The sequence below is a fragment of the Mobula hypostoma genome, chromosome 2 (genome assembly GCF_963921235.1).
Source record: "Mobula hypostoma chromosome 2, sMobHyp1.1, whole genome shotgun sequence".
Classification (NCBI taxonomy): domain Eukaryota; kingdom Metazoa; phylum Chordata; class Chondrichthyes; order Myliobatiformes; family Myliobatidae; genus Mobula; species Mobula hypostoma.
The window spans coordinates 67,293,231-67,313,266 of NC_086098.1; the positions used below are offsets into that span (position 1 = coordinate 67,293,231).

The window sequence follows — 20,036 nt, forward strand, 5'->3', positions numbered from 1 at the left end:
GCAAAAGTTGGATTGGGAAACTTTTAAAGAGCGACAGAAGGTAACTAAAAAGGCAATACGTAGAGAAAAAATGAGGTACGAAGGTAAACTAGCCAAGAATATAAAGGAGGATAGTAAAAGCTTCTTTAGGTATGTGAAAAGGAAAAAATTAATTAAGACCAAAATTGGGCCCTTGAAGACAGAAGCGGGTGAATTTATTATGGGGAACAAGGAAATGGCAGACGAGTTGAACAGGTACTTTGGATCTTTCTTCACTAGGGAAGACACAAACAATCTCCCAGATGTAATACTGGTCAAAAGACCTAGGATAATGGATGAATTGAAGGAAATTTATATTAGGCAGGAATTGGTGTTGGATAGGCTATTGGGTCTGAAGTCCCCGGGACCTGATGGTCTGCATCCCAGGGTACTTAAGGAGGTGGCTTTAGAAATCGTGGACACATTGGTAATCATTTTCCAATGTTCTATAGATTCAGGATCAGTTCCTGTGGATTGGAGGGTGACTAATGTTTTCCCTCTCTTCAAGAAGGAAGGAAGAGAGAAAACAGGGAATTATAGACCGGTTAGCCTGACGTCAGTGGTGGGAAAGATGCTGGAGTCAATTATAAAAGATGAAATTACGACATATCTGGATAGTAGTAACAGGATTGGTCCAAGTCAGCATGGATTTACGAAGGGGATATCGTGCTTGACTAATCTTCTGGAATTTTTTGAGGATGTAACTATGAAAATGGACAAGGGAGAGCCAGTGGATGTAGTGTACCTGGACTTTCAGAAAGCCTTTGATAAAGTCCCACATAGGAGATTAGTGGGCAAAATTAGGGCACATGGTATTGGGGACAGAGTACTGACATGGATTGAAAATTGGCTGGCTGACAGAAAACAAAGAGTAGCGATTAACGGGTCCCTTTCGGAATGGCAGACGGTGACCAGTGGGGTACCGCTGGCTTCAGTGCTGGGACCGCAGCTGTTTACAATATATATTAATGATTTAGATGAGGGAATTAAAAGTAACATTAGCAAATTTGCCGATGCCACAAAGCTGGGAGGCAGTGTGAAATGTGAGGAGGATGTTATGAGAATACAGGGTGACTTGGACAGGCTGGGTGAGTGGGCAGATGCATGGCAGATGCAGTTTAATGTGGATAAATGTGAGGTTATCCACTTTGGTGGTAAGAATGGGAAGGCAGATTATTAACTAAATGGAGTCAAGTTAGGAAAAGGGGAAGCACAATGAGATCTAGGTGTTCTTGTACATCAGTCACTGAAAGCAAGCATGCAAGTACAGCAGGCAGTGAAAAAAGCTAATGGCATGCTGGCCTTCATAACAAGGGGAATTGAGTATAAAAGCAAAGAGGTCCCTCTGCAGCTGTACAGGGCCCTGGTGAGACCACACCTGGAGTACTGTGTGCAGTTTTGGTCTCCAAATTTGAGGAAGGACATTCTTGCTATTGAGGGAGTGCAGCGTAGGTTCACAAGGTTAATTCCCGGGATGGCGGGACTGTCATATGTCGAAAGTTTGGAGCGACTGGGCTTGTATACTCTGGAATTTAGAAGGCTGAGGGAATCTTATTGAAACATATAAGATTATTAAGGAATTGGACACGCTGCAGGCAGGAAGCATGTTCCCGCTGATGGGTGAGTCCAGAACCAGAGGCCACAGTTTAAGAATTAGGGGTAGGCCATTTAGAACGGAGTTGAGGAAAAACTTTTTCACCCAGAGAGTGGTGGATATATGGAATGCTCTGCCCCAGAGGGCTGTGGAGGACAAGTCTCTGGATGCTTTCAAGAAAGAGATGGATAGAGCTCTTAAAGATAGCGGAAGCAAAGGTTATGGGGATAAGGCAGGAACTGGATACTGATAGTGGATGATCAGCCATGATCACAGTGAATGGCGGTGCTGACTCGAAGGGCTGAATGGCCTACTCCTGCACCTATTGTCTATTGTCTCTTGTCTATTGTATTCACCAATGAGAGGGAACTTGATGATGGTGAGGACAATACGAGTGAGGCTGATGTTCTGGAGCATGTTGATATTAAGAGAGAGGAGGTGTTGGAGTTGTTAAAATACATTAGGACAGATAAGTCCCCGGGGCCTGACGGAACATTCCCCAGGCTGCTCCACGAGGCGAGAGAAGAGATTGCTGAGCCTCTGGCTAGGATCTTTATGTCCTCGTTGTCCACAGGAATGGTACCGGAGGATTGGAGGGAGGCGAATGTTGTCCCCTTGTTCAAAAAAGGTAGTAGGGACAGTCCGGGTAATTATAGACCAGTGAGCCTTACGTCTGTGGTGGGAAAACTGTTGGAAAAGATTCTTAGGGATAGGATCTATAGGCATTTAGAGAATCATGGTCTGATCAGGGACCATCAGCATGGCTTTGTGAAGGGCAGATCGTGTCTAACAAGCCTGATAGAGTTCTTTGAGGAGGTGACCAGGCATATAGATGAGGGTAGTGCAGTGGATGTGATCTATATGGATTTTAGTAAAGCATTTGACTAGGTTCCACACAGTAGGCTTATGCAGAAAGTTAGAAGGCATGGGATCCAGGGAAGTTTGGCCAAGTGGATTCAGAATTGGCTTGCCTGCAGAAGGCAGAGGGTGGTGGTCGAGGGAGTACATTCAGATTGGAGGATTGTGACTAGTGGTGTCCCACAAGGATCTGTTCTGGGACCTCTACTTTTCCTGATTTTTATTAACGACCTGGTTGTGGGGGTAGAACAGTGGGTTGGCAAGTTTGCAGACGACACAAAGGTTGGTGGTGTTTTAGATAGTGTAGAGGATTGTCAAAGATTGCAGAGAGATATTGATAGGATGCAGAAGTGGGCTGAGAAGTGGCAGATGGAGTTCAACCCGGAGAAGTGTGAGGTGGTACACTTTGGAAGGACAAACTCCAAGGCAGAGTACAAAGTAAATGGCAGGATACTTGGTAGTGTGGAGGAGCAGAGGGATCTGGGGGTACATGTCCACAGATCCCTGAAAGTTGCCTCACAGGTGGATAGGGTAGTTAAGAAAGCTTATGGGGTGTTAGCTTTCATAAGTCGAGGGATAGAGTTTAAGAGTCGCGATGTAATGATGCATCTCTATAAAACTCTGGTTAGGCCACACTTGGAGTACTGTGTCCAGTTCTGGTCACCTCACTATAGGAAGGATGTGGAAGCATTGGAAAGGGCACAGAGGAGATTTACCAGGATGCTGCCTGGTTTAGAAAGTATGCATTATGATCAGAGATTAAGGGAGCTAGGGCTTTCACTCTTTGTAGAGAAGGAGGATGAGAGGAGACATGATAGAAGTGTACAAGATAATAAGAAGAATAGATAGAGTGGCTAGCCAGCGCCTCTTTCCCAGGGCACCACTGCTCAATACAAGAGGACATGGCTTTAAGGTAAGGGGTGGGAAGTTCAAGGGGGATATTAGAGGAAGGTTTTTCACTCAGAGAGTGGTTGGTGCGTGGAATGCACTGCCTGAGTCAGTGGTGGAGGCAGATACACTAGTGAAGTTTAAGAGACTACTAGACAGGTATATGGAGGAATTTAAGGTGGGGGCTTATATGGGAGGCAGGGTTTGAGGGTCGGCACAACATTGTGGGCTGAAGGGCCTGTACTGTGCTGTACTATTCTATGTTCTATGTTCTAAAATGAGCTTGAAAGGGATAGTAAATCTGCCATGCTGGAATTCTGCTCCTATGTCTTATGGTTCCTATACATGTCCTAATCCTACCTGACTGCCCAAAATGGACATCACATTCATTAGGATTAACTTTCATTGGTGAGTGTTACACCCAGCTCGCCATTGGATCTATATGCTACTGCATCCCTTGATAAGTTCCCACGCTCTCCGCAATGCTACCAGTTTTTATATCACCTCAAAGTATATTTTAAAAAGGTGATTTAAAAATAAGGTGAATTAAATATATTAAAAATAATTAGCAAACCATCCATTACTTATAAATTGTTGGTTAAGAAATATCATCCACAGAATATCCTGATTTACCGTATCATTCAGTTAGGGTCTGGAGCACAGGCCACAGTCCTCATTTGTTATTTTCATAACCATCTGGAAAAATGTAAGAGCACAGAGTCACTTTAATACATACGCATAAGAATGTACAACAGATTAATACGTATATTTTACAATCAGTAAATTTCTAGTAATTTTCTTTCTTACGAGTACATTAAAGATTTAATTTGACAAAAGAATGCTAATTTTTGCTAATAGCCTGAGATTAATGGTGAGCAATATCCAATGTTGTGTCCAAAAAACTGTGGCTGGCGGATGTGTATAAAGCATATCATTTTACACATTATTGATAATTTGTCTTTGTAAACACTGTGTTACTAGCTCATTTACAGCCTTATAACATGCAAGGAATAGAGGACAGCAAAAATGCAGCACTTGATACACTTTCCTAAATTTCAAGCTTGTTACTGTACATGCTGAACCGGTCTTTGTAGATGAATATTCAAGTATAATTTTTTCCTCAGTAAGTAACTTCATGGACTATTGTGAGTGTATGTTAAACCAATTGATGTGTATCATTGAGGTCCATCAAGTGATTTAAATCAATGGTAGGCATTACAAAATGGTTCCAGTTAAATGTTATATTTTACTTGATGATTCCCCACATAAATCCAAATCTAGACAAACTGTCATCTTGTTTTTGTGAAGTACTAAATCTTACCAGGTCTATGCACCTAAAAAACCTACCCTTGAACTTTGCTGACCTCCTTAAATGAAATCCAAACAGTTTTCTGAATTTCTCCTGTCCCCTTGATACCTGAAATGTAAACCATGATCTTTCAGCCAATTCTTCCAATTTCCTTAAATGACACCTCTAGCACAACTAGAAGTGTCATTGTCCTATCCAACCACCAAACATATACTGTAGGTTCTGATGTCCTAGAGAGAAATAGTAAAGCAGTAAGCATGAATAGAATGTTTTTTTCCCCCACAGGCTTTCTTTAGAAGAAAACGTTTCATAGCTTGTTTCTAAATAAATGTTTTATCTAGTATTTAAAGCAGATAACCAAGATAACAAACTTTATAATCAGGGAAAAGGGACATAATTAAATCTTTGGGCAAAACTAATAGGTAAAACACTTTTACTTCCAAAATGATAATGTTTAAAAAAATAATAATAATGAGAAGCAATATTAAAGGACAAATTTTAAATTAAATATCTTTAATAAATACTGTAAATCCAGCCACAAAAGAGGTGCTTAAGGAGAAGAATAAAGATCAGTAAGGACTGAGAAAAGTAAGAAAGAGAATCTGGCAACTATTGACACCAACAGGAAAAAGAAAATATTGGGTTCAGTTGCTGGGATGCACCTAATGAGAAGCTCTTGCTGGAATAGAAATGGTAGCACACTATCGGGCACAATGTTGAGAGGGAAAATAAATCAGCCATGACTCCTGCATTTGATTATTTTCTTCATATAGAAATCAGATGAGAGCAGGGTCAATAGAGACACATGAAACTCCAGTAGTTGTCTCCAATCTTCAAGGCAAATGGAAATGGCAAGGGTGGAGTGCCATGGGAGGAGAGTAGGAAAGGTGGCAGAAAAGGAGTGCCAGGAGTGGTAGGGGTTGCAGACTCACCTGGCCCTGAGACACCAGGCAAGGTCATTTGGTTCCAAACAATTGGTTTATTGATCATTACAGAATGTCACTCTGGTGCTGCCTGCTCCCTCTGCTCCCCCTTTGCCATTTTCCAACCATTATTCCACTCTTCCAGCCTCCTCCCCACTCTCAATCCAAAATAGAGACCCATATTAGAGCCAGGTTTATCATTACCTACCTCTGCAGTGAAATTTGTATTTTTTTTTTGCAGGAGTACAGTGCAATACATAAACTTACATGTACTACACAAAAATTGTAGGCACCATATATATATATATTCTTTGGGGTTCATTTTCTTGTTGCCATTTACAGAGAAAGAAGAAATACAATCGACAAAGACTGACAAATGTGTAATGTGTCAAAAATGACAAACTGTGTAGGTTAAAATAATATTGTGAAACTGTATTGTGAAGAGTCTTTGAAAGTGAGTCTGTAGATATTAAGATTAGCTCAGACTAGTGGTAAATGAAGTTATCCATGCCATTTCAGGTGCCTGATGTTTGTAGGGTAATAACTGTTCCTGAACCTGGTGGTGTGGAACCCAAGTGTGCTATATCTGCTACCTTATATGGCCGGGTTAGTGGAGGCCTTTGATTATGGATACTGGTTTCCTGTGGCAGAGCTCTATATAAATGTACTTAGTAGTGGGGAGAGCTTTGTCTATGATGGACTGGGCTGCATCCACAACTTCTGTAGGCTTTTCTGTTCCTGGGCATGGTGTTTCCATACCAGGCTGCAATACAACGAAATAAGATGCTCTTTACTGTGCATCTACAGACATTTGTCAAAGTTTTTTGGTGACATGCCGAATGAGCGCGAACTTCTAAGCAGGTATAGGAGCTCTCAAGCCTTCTTTCTGATGGCACATATGCACTGGTCCCTGGGCAGATCCTCTGATATGTTGACACCAATGTATTTAAAGCTACTGACTTTCTACACCTTCCTTCCTACAGCTGGGGTTGATAAACAGCTCTTGGTTTTGCTGATGTTGAGTGAGAGGATGCTGTTGAAGCACCATTGCATCATATTTACAACCTCCCTCCTACATGCCAATCCTTCGCTACCTTTGATTCTGCCAACAACAGTGGTGTTACCACAAACTTAAATAAAGTATTGGAGCTGTACTTAGCCACATAATCATAGGAACAAAGAGAGTAGAGCAGAGGACTAAGCACACAGCCCGGCACTGAACCTGTGCTGATGGAGAGTTTGGAGTTGTTGCCAATCCGTACTAACTGGAAAGTTGAGGATCTAGTGATGCCAATGAGGAGAATGAGGATCCAGTTGCACAGGGAAGTACTGAGGTTCAGATCTTGCAGCTTAGTGATTAGTTATGAGGGATAATAGTGTTGAAAATACCTTGGAATCCTTTCTTGCCATTTCCCTTCTCTCTATGTTGGCCACCTCACCTCTCCACTCATAAACTTGGTGCAGCATTTTGCCCCAAAATATTTTATCCTTCCACGCATGCTGCTCAACCCACTGAGTTCTTCCAGCTGATTGTGTGAGAACAGGATCAAGCTTTGCTATCATAACCCATGTATGACTTAGTTGATCAAGTGGATGAGGAACTAGAGAGAGAAATTGGGCAAGGAGCCCAAAAGAAATCAAAACTTTTATGAGATCAGTGGAGAAAATTGGAGAAATAAAAATAAACAGACTACAGTGACTGGCTGGAATCGCTGCAGTTTACTCTTGAGAGTTTGATTCAGCTATGTAGAACCTTCAGACTGTTATTATTTTACCCAAAGTATTTCTAAATGGGGAAGCTATTATGTGGTCACATATGGGGAAACATACTTCACAATAACAGTGCTTCTTTTTAAATGCAAATATGTTGGTGCATAGATAAAACATTAAAAGATAGGAGATCAATGGCATGTTGATATCATCTGTTATAAATACTGGCTGACAATTCTCCCAGTTCCTTCTGGTTCAGTCCCAAATGGGAAGTTCTTCCAATTACTGTTTGGACATAAAAGTGAGATCTGTCTTTTAGCAAAGGTAAGACTGGCAAGGTTTAATAACACAAGATTTGATCATCTCTCTTCTTTCCCTGTACACTGAGCAGAGGCGGTTCCACTATAACCAAGGATTCTATTCCAAAGCACAAAATATATAATAATTCATGCTCTTGCTTGATTGCTAAAGGTTTAAAACTTGCCCATTGCAAAATTACAAACTGTCCTTGCTGTCCTAATCAACTATCATTTCAATTCTCACTAAACATTGTTGACTCACCATCTGCCAAACAATCTGAAAACTCTCACTCTTGTTACAACCTAACCTTTGCAACTTTCATCAGTCCACGTGCAAGCTTGTGTCTTATACTCCTCTGATTCTAGATCACTACTGCTCATCTTCCCTCCATTTCATGCCTCTGCCATTGTCACAATGGCAGAGGCATGAAGATTGCTTCCCAATGATCACCACTTTGCAGATTTGTACCCCACCCCCCCCCACCCACACTTTTAAAGCAACATGCTCAATAGCACCATCAATTTCTAATTTCCTTGCAGACTTTGCTCAGTGCCTGGCTCCTCATTAGGCATTTCATAATAATCCATTGCAAATGCACAGTGTGAGTGTGCACATTGAATTTGTTATTATACACTTGCTAGAAATATAGCACTCTGCTGAGTGCTAAATGCTTCTATAATAAGTGGTTACTGTTCATTGATCAGAAAATTCAGAATGCAGAATTTAAAATTATAGTGTTGCTCGAAGAAAAAGGCTGACAATGTTTTTTTAATGGGTCACTAATCATGGCGTCTTGAAATTACCAGATCAATGTTGTCTCCACGAGTTTACGCTGAAAAACAGTGACGTTTTCATTCCTGTTTGGGTAACTTTAAACATTACCATATAAATCTACTTAAAATGCAATTTTCTAAAATTTATATCAACTGACACCAATGCAAAGATGTCGAAGAGCTTGCACTAAACCCCTCCTCCACATTATGTAAATAGAGACATAGGCTATGGAGCCGAAAAAAAGACTTCTGCTGTCACAGCCCAGCACTCACCATTCAACAAAATGTCTTTTATTCCTCCTTGCTCTCAGTCTGTCGACCAGGATTCACTTTATACCAAGATGTCCTCCCTTACAGCAAAACATGTTGAGGCAAATTCCCAAGATTCCTTACAGGAAGATGACTATCAGGATAGGTCATAATTTCAGAATTATCATATTGCACCTAGTCTTCATATGTCCATTTCTCACTTAAAAATAGATCTCTTCATTTGGACGAACAACCATTTGCACGGTGGAGTTATGTATATGCAATTCTCCACTGTGTTTGCCTACAGCTCACCCTGAATGAGATTGACACACCATTCTGAACATACCTTGGCCTCTTTGTTTTTATGTGCTAAAACTTAATCTGTTTTAATTTACTGAAATGATCCTGTCTTGATAACTTGTAAATTAGCAAAGGCTGCATCTTTCGTCATTTTGTCAGGTGGTGAAAATGTTATAAAGTTTCAAAAACGAGAAAATCTACAGATGCTGAAAATCCAAGCAACACACACAAAATGCTGGAGGAACCCAGCAGGCCAGGCAACATCTATAGATAAAAGTACAGTCGACATTTCGGGCCAAGACCCTTCAGCAGGACTGGAGAAAAAAAGATGAGGAGTAGATTTAAAACGTGGGGGAGGGAGAGAGATACACAAGGTGACAGCTGAAACTGGGAGGGGGAGGGATGAAGTAAAGAGCTGGGAAGTTGATTGGTGAAGGAGATTCAGGGCTGGAGAAGGGGGATCCAATAGGAGAGAACAAAAGGCCATGGAAGAAAGAAAAGTGGGGGAGGAGCACCAGAGAGTGGAGTTGGGCGGCCAAGGAGATAAGGTGAGAGAGGGAAAAGGGGATGGGGAATAGTGAAATATTGAGGGGGTGGGGTGCGTGCTGCATTACCAAAAGTTTGAGAAATCGATGTTCATTCCGTCAGATTGGAGGCTACCCAGACGGAATACAAGGTGTTGTTCCTCCAACCTGAGTGTGGCCTCAGCGCGACACTAGAGGAGGCCATGGATTGACATATCAGAATGGGAATGGGAAGTGGAATTAAAATAGGTGGCCACTGGGAGATCCCACTTCTGGCAGATGGAGCGCATGTTTTAAAGCTTGTTTATTATCACTTCTATGTTTCTGTGCACTGTGCATCTAATTATAAAACCAAAGACCCCATATCCTTTGGGAAACCTGTGTCAGCCAAGCCTCACCTGTCTGCTTTTATACCTGAATCAAAGTTTAATGTCCACTCAAACAAGAGCACAAAAAATCTCATTAGAAAAGTCATCAACCTGAGACCCATTTCTTCCTCCACAAATACTGCCTGACATGTTTTTCCTTTGTTTTCTGTTTAAATTCAAGTAGTTTTACCATGGAATAACTGAAGAGATCTATTTTTATTATTTCAACCCTGTACAGCAGCAGTGACCAGGTCATTCTATTCAATGCAGGCTTGTGATGCTAACTGTCTCCAAGAATTCATAAATATTCTCTAGAAGGCTCAGAACATCTTCACATTAATGTGGTTTCCTCCGAGACAATGTGGAATTTATAAAGTAGAAGTGGCCATCAAACCACTGAGAAGACTTGGGTCTCAATTAACGGAGGATTCTTGCTTAATGTCAGGACATCATTTAAGAAGTTTGTCAACTCCTTTAGTTGGCCTAGCTCTGCTGTCATTCTCCTTCACTGGGTAGTTGAGACGTGGGAAATGGGGCACATTCGTGAGCTGTTTGCCTTAAGCATTTCAACTGAGCAGGAATCTGCTTACTTTGAATCTGGTCCCAGATTCTAAGTATAAATCTTGGGGTACAAATTTCAGAAGGATACAATATAATGTGAATCCCTTACAGATGCAACCTTGGTGTGCCTGATGAATGATTCAGCGCATAGGGAGATGCACATGTTACCACATCATCTGATAACAACGAACACCATTTGTATTGTGCTTTTAGATTTGCTTAGCTTGAGACAGAGTCACTTGTGGGGAATCTTTTTTTACTCAACTGCAACTCTTGTTCAAATCATTGCATAGGTGGTTGTCAATCTATATAAGGAGGCAGGTCAGGTGTCTATTCCACCCAAATTGCTGGTTCTTAGACAACAGACCAAGATTTATCACTCCTCCAAAACAGCACTGCCTTTTGTTTGATGATAGGACAAGGTGTCACAGAAACAAGTCATCACACCATCCACCAATCATTCTTCTATACTCATCCCACATCTTTTGCATTCCCATCAACTCCCTCCCTCCCCAACCAATTCTCCGACCACAAACTCAACACTAGGGGCAATTTACAACAACCAATTAAACAATCGGTATGTCTTTGGCCTGTGGGTGCAAACCAGAGCACCAGGGATAAACCCATCTAGTCACAGGAATATCTCCACACAAATGGATTGAATCCATATCATTGGAGCTGTGTGGAGGCACTTAACACATCAGCTGAGACATAATAGATCATATACAAAGGTTATTGATAACTTGTTGGATTCAGTACTCAATATTTCTATTTATACTCTCTGAAATGCTTTACTTAAACAGGTGTCAGTTATGTCTCATTTGGTTAATTTATACATGAATCAAAGATAGAAATCCCACTCTAAAGAGCTGAGTTCCAATTGAGGGAGTGCTTTGTTTCTGTTGAAGAAGTTAAAGTGTGGCCTAGGGTTGACTCTTCAGAAGGAAGTTAATGGTATCAGGGTATGGTTTTGAAGAGCAACAGGGAAGGGAAATTATGCCAAGTATCCTAGCCAATTTGTTTCCCACACTCAATATTATTGATAAACATTTATAATTTTGCTGTTTGTGGGAGGCAACAGTGTAGAAATTTACTAAAAGCACCCTATAGTATTAAAAAGCACAGGATATATGAAACTATTTTTATTGAAAATATAATTCTTATGCCCTACCTCCACCTTCAATGTAAAAAAAATTCCTTCATCTCTCTTTTAACTACAGTATACCATTTGATTACATTTCCCTTTTTCATATTTCCTTTCAAACTGTGTAACCTTACAATTGCAATCAAATTTATCTGCCATATACTTATCAATCTCATTGTCTCTGTCTTCATGAAGTCTGCTACAAACATCTTCACTGTATACTAGATTCAAATTACATTGAAAATAATAAAATTGTTCAGTTGATTGGCAAGTGCATTATATATTAAAGAGTGGAATATCATTTGAATCCATGTAGGACACAATTTACTTCATGGACAAAATAATATGATGGTTATATTACTCATCAACTCTCCAGAGGTGTGGACAATTGATCCAGAAATAAAAGTTTAATTCCCACCAAGGCAACTGGTAAATTTAATTTCATGTGGTTAAGTATGTCTGGAATAAAATGAGCATCAACATCTTCGAAAAGAATTCAGTGAAACTCTTTTTCACTGCTCTCCAACACTTCGACCACGTTCTCAACCAGAATTGCTGCCAAAACTCCTTTCCCTTACATCTTCTTCAATTCCCCATTCTAGCCCGTCTCTTCCTCCTCGCTTCTCCTCACCTGCCTATCACCTCTTTCTGCTGCCTTCCTCCCTCCCTTTCCAAATGGTTAACCTCCTCTCCGATCAGATTCCTTCTTCCCTAGCCCTTTACATTTTCCATCTGTCACCTCTCAGCTTCTTACTTCATCCCCACTTCCCCCACCAACCTGGCTTCACCTATCACCTTCTAGCTTGTACTCCTTCCCCTCCCTCCAACTTCTTATTCTAGCTTCTTTCTCTTTCCTTTCCAGTCCCGATGAAGGGTCTTGGCCTGAAAAATCAACTGTTTATTCATTCCATGCATGCTGCCTGACCTGCCAAGTTCCTCCAGCATTTTGTGTGTGTTGCTCTGGATTTCCAACATTTGCAGAATCTCTTGTGTTTATGCTTTGCTATTCCACTGCAAAGTCTCTTCAAGGTATGCCTACCATGAAGAGATTTAAACCTCTGCAAAGGGAGTTCAGTGAGTGTCTCTCATCCCTCCCCCTCTGTGATCTCTGTTGCTCTCTGACTCTTCAAACATGTGCTCACATAGCCACCTGTCCCCCTCCCCTTCCCTTTTCTTCAATTTTCCACACTAGCAGCCCCCCCCTTACCTCTTCTCCTTGCCTGCCCATCATTGCCCCCTGGTGCCCCTCGTCCTTTCCTTTCTCCCATAGTCCACTCTTCTCTCCTATTAAATTCTATTTTCTCCAGTCTTTACCTTTCCCACCTATCAACTCCCAGCTTCTTACTTCATCCCCCTTCCCCCCATCCACATGGCTTCATGTAGCATCTTCTACCTTATTATATCTCCCCTTCCTCCACCTTCTTATTCTGGCTTCTTCCTCCTTCCTTTCTAGTTTTGGCCTGAAACGTTGACTGTTTATTCATTTCCATAGATGCAGCCTGACCTGCTGAGTTCCTCCAGCATTTTGTGTGTGTTGTTCTAGATTATGAACACAATGGTCTGCCTTCTGCATGCCAAGATCTTTGATGTGTTGAATCTAACTAGCACGGATAGGATTTGAGGGTAAGGGCTACATCACCCATGATCATATTAAATGGTAGTTATGCTTAAGGAGCCAGATGGCCTATTCTTGCTCCCATTTTATTGTGATCTTGTATTTCTTTGTAATTTTCTCTCTTCCCATATTGGCAAGCTACAAGAAGTCCCCTCCTACACCACAGTTGATTGTGATGAACTCTCTCCATACAACAGATGTACTTCTTGGAATGCATCCTATTTAACAAGATTCCAAGCAGAAAGAGAGTCAGACACAATGGGGCAAAGTTCCACTGCAGCATTTTCCTGGAGAGTTAAGGTTGCCCGTATCTTTCTACAAAGAAGGGAAAATCTGCAGATGGAAATCCACGCAACACACACAAAAGGCTGGAGGAACTCAGCAGGCCAGGCAGCATTTATGGAAAAGAGTAAACATTCAACATTTTAGGCTAAGACCCTTCAGCAGGACTGCCCACAATAAGAGAAAATCTACAGATGCTGGGAATCCAAGGAGGCAGTCCTGCTCAAGTGTCTCAGCCTGAAGCGTCAAATGTTTACTCTTTTCCATAGATGCTACCTGGCCTGCTGAGTTCTTCCAGCAATTTGTGAGTGTTGCCCATATCCTTCTATCTTGTTTGAGTTTTGATATGTCTTCTTTACAAACATAAAATAGGTGCCTATGCAATAATGTTGATAAGTATTGCCGTCTAGAGACAATGCTTTGTAACAACCTTACAGTTTGGCTCAGCATTATTCAGAATAAAGAGTATGAGTCTCCAATCAGAAAGTCACTCTTAAAGGAAATAAGAATGATTACAATTACCTATATGAAAATTGGAAGGAACAGGAGAAAATGATAGTCAAGGAGCAGGGTAGATATCTCATCCCATGATCTACCTTTTCCTACAAGGAGGTGAATCTACCTCATCTTACACCTAACCCCCGGAAGAAAAATAGCTTTCCTACATGACCAAGTACAATGGGTTGTCAATTAACAGTCTTTTTCAACGTAGACCATGATCCTTGCTGTGGAGTCACGTCATACTGCATGAAAACACGCTCTTCAGCCTTCCTAGTCCATGCCGAACATCAGCTGCTTATTTACATTAAACCTAGTTATTCTATGAAGAAACAGACAGAGTTTATATCTAAAATCATAATGTAAGGTTGGTATTATCCATTATTAAAGGGAGCAGTCCTTTTAATATATGCAAAATAAAGTCTGCTTAAAGAATGAATTATGCGCTGTTTATAATGTGGCAGCTCTTATGCTGCCCCAACATCATCTGCCCAATTGACTCTTCCGACTTGACTCCGGGCATGTTGTCCCACAGGGAAGCTACTTCTTGGCTCATAGGCATGGCTCAATGCTGTAAAGTGGGGCACAGGGCTGCAAAGTGGGACCAAGTGCCAGTGGCTGGCCACGCTCCTAGAATGGCTTTGACAGTCAGTGGGGACCCACCGACTGTCAAAGTTCTCACTGAGTGTCAGTGACATTCACCATATTCAAAAGGACTTGGGAGCTATTACAAAGTGTAAGTAATATTTTAACATACCTCCCTCCAATTCCCTTCTTTACTTCCTTGCGTTTATTCCCTGGTCCACTGCTCTTTCGTCAGATTCCACCTCCTTCAGCCCTTTGTCGCTTCCACCTATCGCCTCCCAGTTTCTTACATCATTCCCAATCTCACTATCACCTACCTACCTATCTTCCCCCTCTCACCTGCATCCACATAACATCAGTTCTTGCTCCAACTCCTCCCCCAACCTTCTGCTCTGACTTCTGCCTTCTTCCTTTCCATTCCTGAGATAAGGTCTTGATCTGAAACATTAGCTGTCTGCTTCCTTCCATAAGTCATGCTTGATCTGCTGAAATCATCCAGCATTTTGTGAATTACTGAAAAAGTTCTTTTGAAATTAGTGTACTGAAGCAAGCAGTCTACATACAAAGTATTTACAGAGATTTAAAGTAAAATAAAACAAATAAAAAAGATCCACTGACCATCTGTCAACAGATGTTCTCAACCTGAAGTCACTCTCTTTGCAGTGAGTTTACCTTGGGACATGGTTATTTGGTAGATTTTCCAGCCTAGAACCTGTGATGGCTTGCTGGACTCCATAAAGAATCCAGTTGTACGGTATCTGGAGCAGCCAGAAGCACTGGCGACCCAGTGGATAATGCCACCACTGTGATTAAGTCCAGTGCTGCTTATTTGAGTCTTTCCAGGACAAGAGCCAGAATCTGGCACAGGATCAGCCTCAGTGTTTATGGTCATGATCCTATGTTCATTAAATCTATGTCCTATAACATGGGAAGGGTAAAGTCAAGTCTGCCTTTTCTCACCATCCTGTCTCTTGGCCTTAATCATGGTTTGACTGTCTTTTTGATGTGGAAGCTCAAACAGGCTTTCAATTTTACATTCCTAAACTATTCCTCTCTTAGTCTATCCCAGGTAAAAGTGAACTAACTCAGCAAACTGCATACTTTTCACTGCAATAAATCTATGATGGTCTTCATTCAATTGGATTTCCTGTGTTTTGCTTTCAGCTGCTTTGTATGGTATACAAACAATAATAGAGCAAAATTTTCACATCTTTAGATCAATCTTCGCTGAAACAATTAACTACCACATATCGATAATGCAGTTGATGCTCATTAAGTTCCTTCACAGTGCTAACCTTTTCTAACTCTGAAACTTCATCAACATGCTCTTGCTTCTCTGCAGGTTCGTGCCATCTCTCAGACTTAAGTGATACTGGGTCTTTCTGAGTAGATTGTTCTGAAGCCACACCTGGAATTTCGTCATCATGGGTTGCGTGATAGACTTCATTCCCTGCATCCTCTTGTTCACAATAAAGTCCATCTGCTGATGAAGGTAGTGCATCTGAATTTTCCAATACTCTGGTATTATGATCAGTATTATTAGGCAGACCATCCTCTTTAGATTTACTGTATTCTTGAATATTTTCTACCAGTCCATCTTCATCCCCTGTCCACCCATTTGGATCATTCCACTGCTCTTTTATCATCCCATAATCTTCCATTCCATGAAGCAGATCTTCATCCTTATGGATATTTGCAAATGTATCATTGTCATAAGGTGGAATTTCTTCCTCATGAACAATCTCAGCGGGGACCTGTAAAATAAGTAATATTCGTTTTACCAAATTAGAAATCATAGCATGGTTATCATAGTCTTCACATGGGAATCATTTCAGCATTCTGGTCGAAGGTTCATTACCTTTGTACTGGATATCAACATTAGAACATGTGAATTAGGAACAGAAATAGACCATTTGGAACTTTGAATCTGCTCTGCCATTCATCCGAACTATGATTGATCTCCCACCTCAGTACCAGTTTTTTTAAGTAACACCACATCCCTTGAATCCCTTAATGTCCAGAAATTTATCAATCTCGGTCGTGAATGGAAATAACTTCACAATTACTCTGCTTTTCTGTCATGTTCACAAAAGAAGAGAATCTAATAGATTTCATTTTTAAATTCCACCTGCCATCCCCCTGCCCGCTCACCTGCTTGTTCACATTCCCCTTATGCCTCTGCACTCACAATTCCACCCATCTCAGTATTATCAGCAGACATTGATGTGGACTTACCGTGATGTACCTTTAGCCAAGAGAAATCCTTTTAATTCTGCACTAGTCACTATTTGCAACATCCCCCCACCCTGAAGGATTTACTTATTTCACTTATTGCTGTCAGTCTCTTAGTCAAATCTTGCAAGCCCCAACTTTCTATGCAGGACTTTATTGAAAGCCTTCTGAAAATCTACTTATCTATTGGTTCCCTCTTTAATATTGTGGCGAGCATTCAGTCGATAATGACTGACGAGGAACTCAACAACTGTTTTATTGTGATAAACACAAAACAGACTGGGAACCATGACCCGGAGAGTAAACTTAACCAGTCTCACCAGATGGGGCAGGTGGCCATCGCACACCCCGGTTACAGTCATGGTGACCCACAAATACACAAATGAATTACTGTATTACCCAAGCTAAAATGTAACAATAAATGAACTGGAACTTCCCACCATAATCCCACAAAACCATTTTAACACAAGAACAATAAACAGTACTGGTTGTTAGAAATGCATGGCGGGCTGTCAACCATGCTTCTCCCCAGAGTGTCACACTGCCCCCACACAAGGGGTCAGCCGTCTCCAGCAACCCCAGATCCACAACCAAGTTCAAAAGTCCTGGTGGGCGTCTACACTGCCACCTGTTTGTATGAGGCAAGAGGCAGGGCACCCGGACTGTCAGTTCCTTCCTTCAGCCTCGCTGGGTTAGTGGTGGTCAGGGCTGACACAGTGCCAACTGGTCCCAGTGCAGCACGACTGCCTTCCTACGCTCAGGCAACCTCACCCGATTATATCACATCAGAGATGCAGTCAAGCACCTCTCCCAGCCCCTTCCAGTGGCTTCCAAGCCTGGGAGATAGTCCCTTCTTCCAGGAGGGGCAGTAGACCCATACTGGAGCCCCCAACATGTACTGTTGCATTGTCATCCCAGACTGTCAGCCCAGCCCCTTCTGGGACGTGCAAATGTCACAGCAGTGCACGAACAGCTCCACATCCTGCCTGTATCCAGGCCCGAAGCAGCGTTCACACAACCTGCCCAACATCTTTGCAACTCCGAGATGGCCGTCCTCCACCAGCCGGTGGACTGACTGCGGCACCATGGCGTGGAGCCCCCGGGGGACCATCAGCTGCAAGAGGTGTCTGTCACCGTTGGACAACTGCCACTGCCTGCACAGCAACCCGTGGTGGACCTCCAGCGTTCCCACTGCGAGTATAGGGCCTTGGTCTCTGAGTCCAGGGCAGACGCCTCTGCCCACTCCGGCCGTCGTCCCACACTCAGCCACTCTGGGATCGTTCACCTGTTCGCTGCACAGCTGCTGGTCCGTGGTGGGGAGGTCATCGCCAGCTGTCACCCGGAGCACTATCACCGTCACTTGCCCGTGGTTCCACCATGTTGTGTTGGGCCACTGCCAGCTGCGCTGCACAGCCACAGGCTGCTGTGAAACCGGTGGGTATTGCTGCTCCCATTGGGTCTGCTTCCTGGAGATGCCCTGCCAGAGAGCCACGGCATCAGTACCGAGGTAGAGTGTTGCTTCCAACACATCCACAGGGACCCTCCAGCTGGACAGCAGGTCCAGACCAAGGATGCAGGACTCTCGGATGTCGGTGAGCCACATCTCCGGCTCCACTGTGTTTTCCCCCACTGCGATGTGTAGCCTCCTCTTCCCTCACATCGCCGCACTGTCACCAGTTGGACTGCCATTGTCCACCCAGGCGGGGATGGCTGGTCCATGTTGGGGAGGACACCGGGTCGGATGATAGTCATGGTTGACCCCGTGTCCAGCAACGCACGGCATCTGATGCCTTCCACCATGCAGTCCATGTATAAGCCTTGCTCTTCCAAATGACCCACCCGGTGGGGTGATAACGGAAGTATTCTGCTGGAGGATTCGGGCGGTACTGCTCGCTTGGCGGTTCCTGATGGCTGCGCTGAGTTGTGGCATAGTGCTGGAGTGGGGCAATCCCTGGCCAAATGACCTGCCTCTCCACACCAGTAGCAGAGATCATTTTGTGGCCAGCGGCGGGGTCGGCACGGTGTTTGTCAGACCTGTCTCACAGGCTCCTCCTCATCAGTTTCCTCCTCACCTTCAGTGACGCTAGCCTGGGCTCGCGGCATGCGGGATGATGTTCGAACGCTTTGGGGGGCTAGAACTGCTTCTGTTCTCTCCGCCTCAGCCAGCGCCTCATTCAGCAATGATGGCACCGTCAGGCAAACATGCTGCCAAAGGCGCTCCGGCGTCAGTGCCTTTACAAAGGCGTGGAGAGCAAGCTCCTCCTGGGCCGCGAGAGGGAACTGGAGGTAGCCACGCCGAGCACAGTAGCAGAGATCTGCTGCAAACGTTGCCAAGCGTTCTCCCATATGGCGCCATCTGCTGCACAGTTCTTCTCTCAATGCTTCCGCCAATGGCTTCTGCTCAAAACGCTGCTCCAGCACCACTACGAGGACCCTGTAGTCACGCTGCTTCACTGGTGTTAGGTCATGGAGGACCTGCAGTGCCAAGGCAAGTTGCACCACCGTCTCGGTGGGGCTCCATCCCTTGTGCCATGCAGCAAGTTTGACATGCACCAGGTAAGGCTCCAGGCGGCTGGTATCGTTGTATCTGGGGAGCTTTAGGATGGACCTTGAGGTGCTTTCTCTTGCTCCAGCGTCGTCTGCCATGGTGCCCATCCTCCCATGGCTACGCCATTTTGGGTTTCCTGGTGTGGGTCACTACAGAGGCGAGTGATTTGCTCCACTCTGTCCCCCAGGTTGGGGAGCCTAGGTACGCTCTCTCCATCAGGGCTCCCTGGGATGGCATGATGTTCAATTCCCAGGTCGTCCCTCCAGGTCCCGTCTTCACAAGCCCTGCCCGTGGGTGCAGGGCAGGCACACTGCTCGGTCCCTCATCTTATTCCCTGGGTTTTAAGGCACTCTATCTGACATCGTAGCTCTTCAATCTCGTATCCCACTCCTGACACCAATGTGGCAAGCATTTGGTCCATAATGACAGAGGAGGAAGCGACAGTTAACTCAGCGACAGTTTTATTGTGATAAACACAAAACAGACCGGGCACCATAACCTGAAGAGTGAACCTAACCAGTCTCGCCAGACAAGGAGGTGGCCATCACACAGTTAGGGTGACCCACAAATACACAAGTGAATAACTGTATAACCCAAGCTAAAATGCAACAATAAATGAACTGGAACTTCCCACCATAATCCCACAAAAGCATTTTAATGCAAGAGCCATAAACAGTACTGGTTGTTAGAAATGCAGGGCGGGCTGTTGACCATGTGCCCCCCCCCCCCCCGCGGAGCGTCACAGTATTCTACTTGT

General features: G+C 43.4%; 1 protein-coding gene across 17 annotated transcripts in view; it reads right to left on the minus strand.

The window, feature by feature from the left end:
* The window catches only part of LOC134340710 (doublecortin domain-containing protein 2), a 167,742-nt gene that overhangs the window by 10,998 nt on the left and 136,708 nt on the right, over window positions 1-20,036 (minus strand). For 14 of the 17 annotated variants that reach the window (XM_063038254.1, XM_063038265.1, XM_063038174.1 and 11 more), the window contains 3 exons: window positions 15,795-16,253; window positions 4,706-4,775; window positions 3,992-4,054 (listed from right to left, as the gene is read on the minus strand). In XM_063038254.1, the coding sequence (XP_062894324.1) occupies window positions 4,032-4,054; window positions 4,706-4,775; window positions 15,795-16,253 (552 nt within the window). In that variant the 3' untranslated portion in view covers window positions 3,992-4,031. The remainder of the gene's footprint in view (window positions 1-3,991; window positions 4,055-4,705; window positions 4,776-15,794; window positions 16,254-20,036) is intronic. The other 3 variants (XR_010016632.1, XM_063038279.1, XM_063038247.1) reach the window with 3 other exon arrangements.